The following is a 14334-nucleotide window of genomic DNA, read 5'->3' on the forward strand; positions in this document are numbered from 1 at the left end:
TTCATGCAAGCATTATGCCTAGAGAATTTGTGTTGTAGAATGCTGTTGACATCTTACCTATCTGTTGATGCTTTTTCCAAAATATTACATGGGAGAGGCTTGGGACTTGCCAATTTTCTACTTTTAGTGGATGACCTAGGTATAAATTGGGCTTAATCAGTTCACACAACGCAATATTTTGGAACATCAGGATAGATATTCCAGATAACCTGGGAGAAAAGAAACTGAATTTGCTAGATGTGATGGATAAGAGGGAACTGAATCTCTACAAAAATTATTTGGATGATTGCATAAGGATGTGACTTGCTCAGCAAGTTAGCCATTAGGGTAATGTGCAAGATTCTGGTTATACCTACCAATTTCACATTGTATGGTTGGATTTCTAAGGTTGACTTTTCTGTGCCTTTCAATATGAATTAGAAAATGCAATTTAACAGGTAAAACAATTCTGATATCATTAGTTGGACAGGTAAACAAATGGGGAAAAAAACAAAAAAAACTGTGTTTATTCGATCATCTTTGAGTCATCCATCCCATGTAATGACATATTGTCTCTCAATGTAGACGTATTTGCTTTACATATAATAATATAGAGATCAGTGAAATTGGTCTACCCCAAACTCAAAAGAAAGTACATAACATCTTTCCAGATTCTTGTAGTGTGAAAAGCCCCTGAACTTGATTTAGTCAAAGAGAAAGCAGCATAGATTTTCTATTAACATGAAAAATATCTTCTGCTACCATGGCTCCGTTTGAATGATTGTAACAGGGTATGAATATTTCATCTTGGTTTGGGATTGCTTCAGTGCAAATGGTCTTCACAAGAAAGAGTCTCTTCAATATGAATAAATAATAACCGGTGGTGTCAACTTGGTCGGTTAGCCGATTTTCGATCGGTCCTTAACCGGTCTCGGTATTTTTGGGTCCTGATCAAACCGACCAACTATTTAATCGGGTACCAAGTGCTAGGCTGAGACCCTGTAATAAACAGTCTCGGTCTTTATACGGTCTCGGCCATTCGGGTAGTTATTGGTTTCAGCCGATTCTTGAACCTATTTTTATTTATTCAGTTGGAATAAATTATGCCAACATTACAGAAACAGAAACCAGAACTCGAGGAATCATAATTAATTGTAACAGGGCAAGAGTACAGAGATTAGAAGAAAGTAAAACTAAGGTTTAATAACGATCAGAAGTTTATAACTGATTGAAGATGAAACTACTAAAAGAATTAGGTCCACCAACTGAAAGAGAGTAGGATTACTAGATTTGAAGGTATAAACTAGGGTTAAATAATAATGAGAATTTCAGAACTGATAAGAGGATGCTAACAGAATATAAATATTGATTATGAAATGTGAGAACTGGGAATTAACTAAAATTAACAAGAAAACAACAGTAGTAACATGTTCTTTCAAACTTTCAGCTGAACTGCTGGGAAAACAGCAGCCCTGAATCCATAGAGTTTACAAAAACAACAGTAGCTTTTACAGTTAAAGAACCTAAACAGAGCAACTCCAAGTAGTTGAGCACCAACTTCTACTGTTCAAGCACATAACTCATTAACTGTCAATTTCAAGTTCAATATCATAACCAAAAAGCTGGCCTGCCAAGTTCAATCTCACTATCTATATGGCACATCTATGAAACCTGTGAATAGAGTTGCTTGTTAAGTAGGAAAAACCTGATATGAATCTCAAGAGAACTTGTCCCTCAAAGTGGGCTCATTAGGTGAGGGAACCCAAGGCCATTTCATCACCCACCATCTTTTACGGAGCTGATGGGGAATCAACCCCTCTCCCCCATAGAACTGATATGGGATTGTAACAGATCACCATGCTTTTGAATCGACCTCAGCCCACTCCGACCTAGGTAGCCCTCTCCTTTACAGCATGTAGCTTTTTCTTAATGACTCCACTCTGGCATCAGGTTGTCCCTTCCATGACGAGGGTAGGACCAAAGATCGACTGCTATGATACCATTGATACGAACCCAAAGTCTTATCAACCCCTACCAAGTCCTTTATGGAATTAATGCAGGATCAACCCCTTATATTACCGATATGGGGTCACAACAAAACCCGTAAATCTCACTGTCAAAAACTGAAAGAGATTAGTGTTCTATGAGATGAGAGAGGAATGACTAGTGAAACTCTGAGAGCTTAAAGCTGAGGGGAGTGTTCAAGAGATAAATATGTTTTTTGGTCTTAATCCAGTTTCGGGTGGTCCAAGTTCCATATTGGTCTATTGGTTGAACCCAACGGTTTGACGGTCCAAATCGGAACTGACCGAATATTTTTTAAAAAAAAATTTCAACCCTAAAACCAAAGGTGACTGCTCAATGACCCATCTTTTTGAGGCCTCAACCCATCAATCAAATGCTATTAAGGATTGATAATCGGTGTAATCTGAGTGATCAAGTAGATAAATGACCCCAAATTAATACCCATCTGATGGTGGAGTGGAGTGGAAGTGGTTAAGACAGTGAATCAATTTTATGTTAATTTAGGCAAGCGTGTCCCAAGTCACCAGCCGTGTTGAAATAATGAAGCTGAGAGCTTGTGGGTGTGAACCCACAAGTCAAGTTTTAGATTAAATCCTCTCTTCAAAATAATAGTTTCCCCCTTTCCCTACCCTTTTTCATGCTTCTCTTCTGGGTAATGCAAATGCAATGGACCACCGACCATGAAAACATAGATAATTCATTAATTCCCAAATCGCATGTTCCTTTTCTTGTGGGCTTTGTAAATGCAATAGCTGCCAAGTTGCCCATCCACTATAATACTTGAAAATTAATTGCAAGGGCAAATTAGAAAAATCTTACTACTGCTCCTCCCTGTCTGTCTACCTTGATCTCTGATCTCCCTTTGATGACAAGTTATCGTTTTTTTCTACTCTGAGTTTGTGAAAGAAGTTGATTCTCTTTGTGTAATTCACAGTCAAACACCTAAGACACAAAGTCACAAGAACAAACATTGGTGTGGGGATTCTTCCTCTGTCAAGAAAAACTTTAACAAAATTAAAGAAGGGAATAAAATAATTGAGGGAAAGGATGGGTTTCATATATTGTGGAACTTGGAGAACATTCAGGAATCTTCAATTCTTCTAAACCCAAAATCAGATTCAGTAATGGATCAAACCCATTGATTTAACTGATTTATTTACAAAGAACTCACAAAACTCTGAAAGCCCCAAGTCTAAGAAGTCTTCTTATTTTTTTTTTCTTCTTCTTTTCCAATACTTACATATGAAAGGGAGAAGTATCAAGATCTCCCTGTATCTAATTCTAATAAGGAACATAGACAAGAAAATTTTACCAAAAAAAAAACATAGACAAGAAAAGCTTTATGTTGCTCAAAAAAGTAAGGATCAAAACTCCTGCATTTGCCTCTCAAAAATTCCTTGAAGAAAAGAGAAAGCAGAAGGGAAAAGGGCAAAGGGGAAAACTTGAAAATCAAACATAAAATCTTCAAAAGCTTCAAAAGGGTGAAAATCAATATTCAAAGCCACAAAGCTCCTGCCTTCTTCAAGATGGGAATGAGCTCTCCAGATATATGAGCATTCATAAGGCGATCCAAACCTCCAAAAAGCTTCCCTCCAATGAACACAGCAGGAAACTGGAACTGTGGCTTCTCTGGCACATCAGCAGCAGCAGCAGCAGCTATGGAGTTCAATTCATCAACAACACAAGACTCATCTTTCTCATCCACCTCATACACAGCTGGGTTTACTCCTAACCCAACTAACAGGCGCTTCACCACATGACACATACAACAACCTCTCCTCCCAAACACTATCACCGCGTTCCCTGATACCAATCCATTCACATCAATTCCTCCACCTCCTCTTGGTGGTGAAATTTCTAGTCCACCATTAACAATCGACGCTCCTCCTCCCAGCCCAATTGGGCTGCCGGACGGCGACACCGGCAACCATGTCCTGTATGGAATAGCTTGTTGCATAGTCTCCAGTTTCTTTAATTCAGCTATGTAGGGGTAGACAGAGACTAAAGAGAGAGAAAGAGAGAGAAAGAGAGAGTTTAACAAGAGAAGAGTGAATGTGAATTGCAGGTATGGTTTGCCCCTTGAAAATGCAGAGCAAGTGTTTGTAGTTATATATGAGAAGGGTCACAGGCAGGGGAGAGTGGGGTGGGCTGGCGATAGAGCCTAGAGGTGGACGAGTCCCACGTCAACGGCAGGTGGGCATAATTACGCGTCAGATTTGCGGTGGGTAATGTCTCATTGCGTCAGCTCTTTCTCTTTGGTTACGTACCTATGATCTAGACCCTCCCTCCTTTTTCTTCTTCTTTATTTTCTTTCCTTCTTTTTTTTGTTATGACCAACTAATCTAGTTACTATGCAAAGAATTAGGGAAAAAGTTTTTCTCTAATCGGTCGGGCCGGGCCAGTTTTGGTCGGGTCTAATCGATCTTCCCCATTTTAAGATCTTGCATCCTGATCGATCAGTTTAAGTATTCAGTCCTCATAGGCTAAGCATGGTTCCATTTATGAATGATCGAACTATCAATAATCGGGCTAAAAGGTCCTCCGAACAAGCTTTAAACAGAATATATATGTGCTTTAAACGGGTCTTAAAATGTGTCGAATAGAGTAAACAAGCTCTAAGTGGGCTCTAAACTGGCTTTGAACGTGTACTAATCGGTTGGGTACCCGTCAGGTAGCACCCTTGCACCAGGAACGATTGAATGTTAATCGGGCCAGGCTTGAGTCTAACACGTTTAATTAATGTATTAAGCGGGTTCCAGCTTTTCATGGTCGGGACTATCGGTGTGGGCCTGACATTGACATCCCTTCAAAAACCTTAGTTTATTATAAGAAAAGGGAAAAAGAACGCTACTTGGGCACGTGCGATACGCTGCCCTTGCGCCCAGACACAAGGACAGGCAAAATGATCGCCACACCCTGGGGAAATTCCACCTTTCCATGGGGGCGTTGTAGTGTATAATATACAATTCTTCATTCCCATCCAACGGTTGTAGACACAATCATGCATCATACACGATCGTGCATGAAACTTTTTCCCATAATGCTATAAAATAGTAACAATAATAATGGCAAGGGTTAAGCCCCACCCAATTCAAGCCCATGACTCCATGGTATTGGAGGTTTTTTTTTGGGGAGGGAAATGGTGACAAATGGCAATAGAATCAATGATGTCATAGTCTTAAGATTGATCTTTTAAGAGGAATGACATCATGAACCGTAATCAAACAACCTGAATAACCCTTTTTTTTTGTAATTAAATTAATTTAATTCGTTTTGCTTAATGATCCCTTAATCTTCGGTTTAACGGCAAGGCAAACAGCTTCCAACTAATATTTTTGGATATGGTTGTATGACTAATTAAGAATGGGTCACGTCGTCACAGCATCATCAGATGCTTACCGTACCTGCCTTGATGTGCTTCTTCATCTAGCTAAGCATCTCCAGGGTTTCTTAAAGTCTGCAAAACGCCATTCACCCTTTTATTTGCCCACTTGTCCTAAATTTTATTCTGTTTTATCCATGTTTCTTTATTATATTACACCAATAAGCTAACCCTAATCCTAATCCATTATAAAATATTTTATGATAATTGCAAAAAATAAAGGCAGAATTTTCTAATGGTCGGTAGACTATTGCACTTGGAAGTGAATAGTGCATTGAAGCCATCCTATCAGGAGGTCTTGGGTTCAAGCCTCTTAGTCGTCCCTCACTTTCTAAATAATCTGATTTCGCACATAACATAACTAAAAGAAATTGACTTGTTAAATGATAAATCCGACCATTATGGTTGGCTTTTATCTAGATTGGTTCATGGGTTGGTTTAATGGTCTAGTTTTGGTTATCTATTTGAATGTGAGGTAAAGATTCTTCAAGTGTTGGAACTTCCAAGAAAGTGGAAGTGGTTTGGGTGGTTGAAGATATTATCTTTGGTGGAGTCTTCTAAGAGTCTCTTTGGAAGAAGTGTGAGTAAGCTTTCTCTAAGGAGAGAGAAAGTCAGATCTTCTCCAACAAGTTAGAGGAGAGAGAATTAATAGGTTTTCTCTTAGGAGAGAGAAAAAACTAAGAAGAATAAAGTGAGGAGATAAAAAAGTGTAGAGAAACCAAGGGAGAAAGAATGAAGAGAGAAAGAGGAGACTGTATAAGGAATTTGGGTTTGGGTATCAAATTGTAAGGTTGTACTATTTGTTTTTTCTTCTCTTGTTCTTAGTAGAAGATCGAATCACTCTGTGGATGTAGGCGATATTTTTGAATCACATAAATCTCTTGTATCCTGTGTGATTGTTTTTTTTTTTTCCCCCTCTTCTTTTTGTTTGTTTTTGTTGATCTTACAAATACCATTTTTGTCGGTACATTGGAAGAGAAGGTTGTTTCTCAACCCTAACATATTAGACACCTAAGGGATGGTTTATAGGCACTCGCTAAATTTTAGACTCATAGTCAATCATGGACTGAGTCTCCACACACCAATGGTCAAGGGAGAATCTCTTGCCCACGGTCATCAGTATTGTAGATGACCAAGGAAAATAATAATTTCGAAATCATCCATCGGGGGTGACAGTTTGTTGCTTATGGTCACATCATCATTGGGCGAGAGATTCTTTCCACTTGACTGGCGGAGGAAAAACTTTACCTTCAATTATTTACTCCATCTATTGGCATCCATTTCTATGCATACCCATGGTATTAAATACAATAACTATCAAATCTCTTTTGATTTTCAATGCTTTGTTTTGTCACATGGTTTATTCTATTTAGGTTGGAACTTGACATGAACAGGGACCTGGGATTTACTTGTCCACAAAATTTCAAATCAATCTGATTACCATATGACAGAAGTAGATGACTTCGGACCAAAATTTAATTATGTGGGCCACCAAGCTAGAAAATCTTCTCCCAAAAATTAATACAAATTTGTACATAGGTTGGAAACTAGAAGAGAAAAATGTTTTACAGAAATATAACACAAAAGTTTGGAAAACAACATCTATTTCATAAGTTAGGACACTACTTTCCTAAAATATTTATAACATCTTGATCATTGTGTTCTTGGCACCCATAGAGGACTCCATCCCCATAAAATGACTGAATTTTCCCTCAGTCAATCATACTCAAATGTACATATTAATCGTGTAAAAAAATCAAAATAATAAATATAAAATAAAATTTATAAATAATAATTATCTTTTCATAAAATATTTTATGGCAAAAAAAAATAAAATACAACCTTAAAGAAAATCTCCACCAAAAGTACATTTTCTACATAAACCACACCTCATGGATTTTCCCCCCCTCCTTTGAATAGAACTCGCGGAGTGAGAATTGAAGAAACGCGTAGTACCAAAAAGGATTTTCGTACAAGGTTTTAAGTACCAGTATTAGATTGGCCATATCGGCCAATTCATATTGTCATGGTCATGACTAATACCAATACTTAGGAGGAAAAAGAAAAACAAAACTTTTGAGGTTAAAATAAGGACAAAGTATATCCCTCAATCGCCTTCAAAACTTCAATAACCATGTGAGCTGTGGTGTATTTGAGCTTGAGATTTTGGATGCCAATTCCATGTTTGATTGCTTCACTTCCTTTTTAGTCTCTTTCATGATTCAGCCCTAGTGGCAGCGACGTCTTGACCTCATTAAGTTCATTATTTTTCTTCCTCCAAAATGTTATTTCCAATTCACACTAGAAAGAGTAAATGACATTATAAACTCCCCCACCCCTTATAATTGAAGGAACGGAATATCCTTCTCCGATCCAATCAAAGGGTGTGGACTAAGAAATTTATTTTCTTAGCATCCAAACATAGCCTAAAAAAAATTATAAATGATTCATAAAGAAAAGTGGGTTGAATCCAGCTCATCAAATTATCTTGACAAATTGATGGAAAACCTATCATGAAATTGGAGTAAGATTTTTTCCCCTTTTTTGATAAGGAAAGAAAAAGAAGCAAGGGATGGAAATAGCAAAAATTAGAACCTAGCAGCTAAACATAACCTTTCCAATGTTTACTATTGGAAAATAATCTTCAAGCGGTCTAGGAAGCTTTCAACATGGCCCGCTACCTCTTATTTTATCACATGAATAGATGATGTTGCTATTCCAACCGTCGTCAAATGGATAGAACACAGCTTAGGTTAACATGTCATATTTTAGAATCTAATTTAAACAAGGGAGAATGTTCTCTGTGCCGCAGCACAGGCTGTGCCCAGGCACATGGGCAGCCTGTGCAGGGGGGTAGGGTGGTCATTGCGCCCACCCCATGTGCTTGGGTGCAGCCTGCACTGCGGCACAGAGAACAGCGCCCCTTTAAACAAATATACTCCCCATATATTTCTATGTTTACCACTTTTTTTAAGTCTTTCTTAATCTTAATTTTTCAAAGATCTATTTTGCTATTGGCAAACTTTGATTAAGGTTGAAATTTGATATGTGAATAAGAGACCTTGGGATCTGTTAATCCACAAAATTTGGGTCCAAGTAATTTGTCGTGTAGTAGATATTTAGGTCACCCTAAAAAACCTTCCTATGTGAACGCCATTAAACATGGCTTCTTTTATTCTAATCACAATTACCACAATAAGGAAAAATATTTGAAAAAATTAAGTCAATTGTGAAAAACTTCCATGCAAAGCAAATTCAAAGTACCAAATATTACACATGAAAGCTTAGGGCCGAGGTGTCTTTCTGTTGTCCACATCATCATCTATTCCTGTTTCCTCTACACATAGTTTGCAAATTTCGCTTTTTCTTTCTTTCATATTAGAAGCTGATAGAGGTTTCGGATTTGCAACAAAAGACCAAAGATTAAGTCTAAGCAGCTTCAAGACTCCAAAATGGGTATATGTCATATTCATAAGGATCAAGATCAATACAAGAATTAAATTCGTTTCATTCCAATCAAATTGATAGCTTAAGCCAAAGATGAAAATATTTAAATAATTTTAAACAATCTTAATAAAAATTAATTTTCGGGTGGGGAGATGCAACTCTGATAGAGGTGGGAACTGTCAATGCAAGGTTCTTGGTTCTATCTCTATCTTTATCTTTGTCCTAAGCACTTATCTTTGTCCTAAGCACTTAGATGTGACAACTCAGAAGTCAAGTGCTTTACGGATTTTTTTTTCTTCTCCAAAGACAATAAAACTCTTGAGATTGAAAGCATTTTGTTGAGATCTCACTCTTAAATGCTAGTTGTTAAGGAGAGGGTGCTCAAATCCTTGTAAGTCTTTCACATCGAGGTGCTTGAACACACGTGTAGATTAAAATCTTCCCCGATGAATTTTGTCTCAATACATTCTTTATGATACTATGAATCTATTCCATTTTGTCTCAAGACTAAGATCTTCCCAGATGGATTTTGTCTCAATACATTGTTTAGACTAACCTTAAATGGTCAAGATTCTGGGAATGTTTGTTCCCTTCGGCTCTCTGGCGGCCTCTTGTATATATGTGATTTGATTCTTTTCATTAGTGGATGATAAAATTTAGCTTGTTTAACTCAACAAAAAGAGAAATATTTGAAACTAATTACAAAATAAATAATGAACATGATGAGTCTTATGATTAAGGTAGATCCATAAATTAGACAATATGTCATGTCTAAAGAACTTAGAGAAAGAATCTAATTCATAGTGGATATAATGTCATCATAAGCATGCTTTTAAAAAGTGGAATCAAATCGTTGATTCTATTCAACAACCTCTATCGATATTGATCCAAATCAGGGTTTCAGTAGTCAATATCGTATTGATCTGTATCAATACCGAGCCAAATCAGTTTTGATACACCACGAATCGATTGATTTGGACCATCCGATACCAATTCCTCAAACCATGGATGGTATGGCATGGTACATGTCATGCTATTTTTACATGGTCAAAAGAGGAAAAACACTTTCTCAATCATTCATATTAGGAATCATTCTTCTTCTACATTTATAGAGTTAAAATCGTTTTTGAATGGCTTTTCCGTAATGCAAAGGCAACTAACTGTTGTCACTCGTTTTGAATACCAAATTAAGAATTTTTTGGGGATTGAGATTTGAGAAAGGTTGAGATAAATGCATGAAACATACATGGTTGGCTTCATTTGCATCAGATGACATAATAGTGGGACCCACCAAAGATTTTATAATGCAAATTCCCTCATTGATTGGGCATCAACAGCCCAAACACAAAAGGACAAAAAACCTGATGACATCAGCAGAATCGATAGAGAGTCGAGGGAGTGACATCAGCATGTGGGGCTTTCACCACGTGTCATCTAATTAATGTAGTTATTGTCTACTACCCTACATCAGCGGCTAATGGAGTAAAACCCCTCCACCACCTCTCTTCCTCTTATCAGTGGTTGCAATTTCAGATGCCAATACCCAACAAGATTAACGACATGACCTCTCATTCTCTCTTCCACGTGGCACATTATACACCATCCATGTCCCCACCCCATGATGATAAGATGACACGACCCTCATATCTAGTAAATCAGTGCCACGTAAGTCTCCAAAATGAATTTTTTTGTCCCAGTTTGTCTCCAGTCTATTCTTTTTACCACGTTTTCCAGTCCTCTAAAACACAAAATAATAATAATAATATATGGTATAAACACATGCACGCGGTAGACACATGGTGGTGGGTGGTGACTGGTGAGTCGTTAAGGTGAGGCGACTGGAAGGTAACTGGAAAGAAAATTTAGAAAAAAAAAAAAAAAAAAAAAAAAAGCCGCGGGAAGAAAATAGGAATACTCAAGTCAAATTAAAGTACACGTGTAGGGTTGTAAGAGTAAGGTATACTAAAACCTAACCATAACCGCCCACCTATGATTATTATTATTTTTTTAAATTATCTCTTTATAGATCCCTCGTGACAAACGCTAGTGACTTTTTATCAAAAAAAATAAAAAAACAAACGCTGGTGACTTGACATTGACTGAGAGAGAGAGAGAGAGAGAGAGAGAGATCACCTTGGAAGCACACCGAAGAAGAAGAAAATATCCAAATATTGTTTTCGCAATTGATCTGTGACAAATGGAGAAGAGTGGGCAAAGGACAAAAAGCTTTGAAGCGCACCACCACCACCACCGCCAAGACGTCTTCTGCTTCTAGATAGATGGATTTATCATAAAATTAATTGAATTAATTCATCATAGAATGCAACAAATTCACCTTTCATGGGGGCTATATAGTTATTTCGCCCCCCTCGACTTGTGAGACATATTAGGTCATATGGGATTACCCTGTTCTTTCCGTTGATCGAGATATTCTTTGTTTCCTTCAATAAAACAATAAAGATTGATTGAAACATAAAAAAGTAGATCTATTTTTTAGGGATCAATATTATCTATTAGAATAATTTATTGTTCGACCAATAAAATGAAATTTCTATGCTCCGTTCAAAAAAATACCCAATTGAAAATATATGTACGATTACCATAAATGATTCCTATTTAAAGATCTCAAATTGTTGTCTGGCGTGGACAATATACTCCTCTACAAAGAACTTTAAAGAACTAATTAACACTAATCATACTAAGTACCCTTAATACACCAAATACATGGATGGATATAAGTAGTTGAATGATAACATTTAATGAGAAATTCATAAAGTAAACTATCTATTATGGATAAAGCATGTAGATAGAATGAATTTTTTAGGTTGCCTATTCATTCATACGCGTCCAACATCAAACAAAGGAGAACAAAATACATAACACTGATAGATAACATGATAATCGTGAGGTATGGATGTTATTCAAAACCAAGGGGTGAAAATTGACCTAGTCTCATTTGCCATTGACTGCGTCATCCAGACTAGGGGTTGGTTCACAACTACTACCCTAGGAAATAGATTGTAAACACAGCTGAGCTTAAGCGCATGCACATACGTGCCAATAAAAGGGTCCCCATACATGCCGAAGAGTACAATGCTACATTGTCCACGCGTGTCGACACGCTGCCACAACCTACTTTCAAACAGACTTGCCAGATAGGCAATGGTCTGATGGATCAACGAGTGGAGCTTCGATTGACGGCAACAAGACCACCAGAATCGCTGCCATAGCCTACTTTCGAACAGATCTACAAGGGTCTACTAGATCGGCGAGTGGAGCATTGTCCGACGACCGCACTAGGGTTGGTACAGATTAAACAGCCGTTGGAACATTCAAGCCGGAGTTGGCATCACCTATAAACACACAAAAAGAGAGAAACGAAAAAACTCTCTTAATTGGGGGCCTCGCAGTGCAGTCCACAAAGAACCCAATAACTGAGACAGTCATATGGATCATAGAACCGGGGGTTGTTTGCCGATAATGGCAGAGAACCCTAAACAACCACACAGCAGGGAGCTTTAGGGGAGGGGTCCAGAAACCGGCAGCATCACTTATAAGGTTAGGGGTGTGGAGGTGGTGGATCCTATTGGGGATGACGGAGAGGGCGTCTAGAAGGCAGCGGAACTGGGCTGCTTGAGAGTGGGTGTCGCCGTAGGGGAGACTCAGATGGCTGAGCAAGCGCATCAGCTTCTGGAAAAGGCAACCGCAGATCTTGAGGACGGTGGCCATAAGGGTGGAAGAGGGCTAGAAGAAGACCGGAGCGGCGACAGTGGAAAGGTAAGGAACAGTTAAGGGGAAATAGGAAAAGAAAGAAAATTAAAAAAAAAGAAAACAAACAAACTTCACACCACTGGGGCAAAGACGATCAGGCCACAGGGGCGGACAAGTAGCTACATCGTGAAGAAGAGACCATGAAAGGGCGTCGATGATATGGAAGACGAAGTTCAGAGCAGTGCTAGGGTTGCCTCCATATCCAACTAGCTAAATGTGAGGGGGGTGAATGTTCATGTACGTGAGCGTACATGAACAATTCACAGCCGTTCAGATGGAACATTCCCACAGAATAGATTCCATCTAAATGACTGTGAGTTGTTCACGTATGTGAACATTCCCTGCACTCACTAAATGTGTGCTCAATCCCCTTGACATTTTATCTAGACTTAACCCACCAAAAATCTGTTCCATCTCTTACCAAATTATTGATCAGTTCTATAGTGGTATCTAATATAGAATATCTAGCATTAGAAGTAAATCAATCATGCACAGAAACGTCATTTAAATATAGCTAAATCCATGTGGATATGTTTACCAAAATAAAAAACCATATGGAGTAGGGAATTTGGACCACTACGTACCCTAAGATGTCTTAATGTCTAAACAGACACTGGTGAATGTGAATCAACTATTATATAGTTTGAAACATGATGACTTGAGTCTGTGTAAACAATTGCAACTTGTTATTATGAAAGATGCTTACAACAGGTCCCTTATAATCAAAATTTAATAAAACATAACTTTTTATATCTAATAATAGGTTAAGGATTGGTTCCATAGTTTATGAGGAAATGGACTGAATTTTCCTTCTCCAATGGTGAAGGAATTCTTCCTTTAACATGGGAATCGTACTGTCTGCTAATTTGTCAAAGTGGAAAATAGTTTTGACTTTGTCTATTAGGGATGGGAGTGTAATGATGATTCAAGAATCCAATCCTGGAGTCATTGCACCGGTAGAGAAGAAATTCTTTCTTTTTAGGAGTGAAAGAAAACTTTTGCCTAAATGGTATTTTTTCTTTCCGGTCAAAATATAGGGGAAATTTTTTGTAAAATGCCAGCTCAAAAATGAAAATGCATACCTTATCACATATCATTGTTCATGTGAGGGGGTGATATGTCATAAATACCCCTCATCTTTTTGTCAACTTCTAAATAGAATTTCCTTATTCGCTCAAAACTGCACTCAGGTAATGTAGGGCCGGAACCCTCTCCCAAAAATACATTAAAGGTTTTCATGTATCTGTAATTAGAAGATATAGTTTATTAAATAAAATCTACCATCATACATGGAATCTCTTGACATTTGATCTAACATTGTTAAAATCTACCATCATACATCAAAATTGTTTTTAACAAAAAACATAAATTAAAAAAAAAAGAAAAAAGAATGAGTTCTTGTCTGGTAGTGTGGCTACTATGCTTGGGTGAGATTCAATCAATGCCCTTCTTTTGGTTTAACATATAGGGAACATGGAAGTCATTTTATAGGGAGGAGGAAAGAGAAACACTAGTGTGTAGGCACAGGTGCCACAGTCCCAAATAGGAAACTTTCTTTCAAACAAACAACCAAAAATTAAACTATTAAATACCCCCCCCCCCCCCCCCCCCCCCCCCCCCCCCCCCCCCCCTCCAATGGACCCCCCCCCTTCCCCCCCCCCCCCCCCCCCCCCCCCCCCTCTTACAATTTAACTTATTTTTACTTATTTTTTTTTTTTTTTCCCCCCCCC

The 14334-nt window shown here is 38.0% G+C and overlaps 1 protein-coding gene across 1 annotated transcript; it reads right to left on the reverse strand.

The window, feature by feature from the left end:
* Nucleotides 1-3362: 3362 nt before the first annotated feature.
* LOC122639499 (glutaredoxin-C9-like) lies at nucleotides 3363-4107 on the reverse strand. Its single transcript, XM_043832364.1, has 2 exons — nucleotides 3480-4107; nucleotides 3363-3431 (listed from the first exon to the last, which is right to left on the reverse strand). The coding sequence occupies exon 1, from the start codon at nucleotides 3959-3961 to the stop codon at nucleotides 3500-3502; it is 462 nt and encodes a 153-aa protein (XP_043688299.1). The 5' UTR covers nucleotides 3962-4107; the 3' UTR covers nucleotides 3363-3431; nucleotides 3480-3499.
* Nucleotides 4108-14334: the final 10227 nt, after the last annotated feature.

Source organism: Telopea speciosissima, chromosome 9, assembly GCF_018873765.1.
Source record: "Telopea speciosissima isolate NSW1024214 ecotype Mountain lineage chromosome 9, Tspe_v1, whole genome shotgun sequence".
Taxonomy (NCBI): Eukaryota; Viridiplantae; Streptophyta; class Magnoliopsida; order Proteales; family Proteaceae; genus Telopea; species Telopea speciosissima.

Excerpts from the sequence above, each read along its gene's own strand:
- LOC122639499 (XM_043832364.1), bottom strand. The coding sequence starts at position 3,961 with ATGCAACAAGCTATTCCATACAGGACATGGTTGCCGGTGTCGCCGTCC.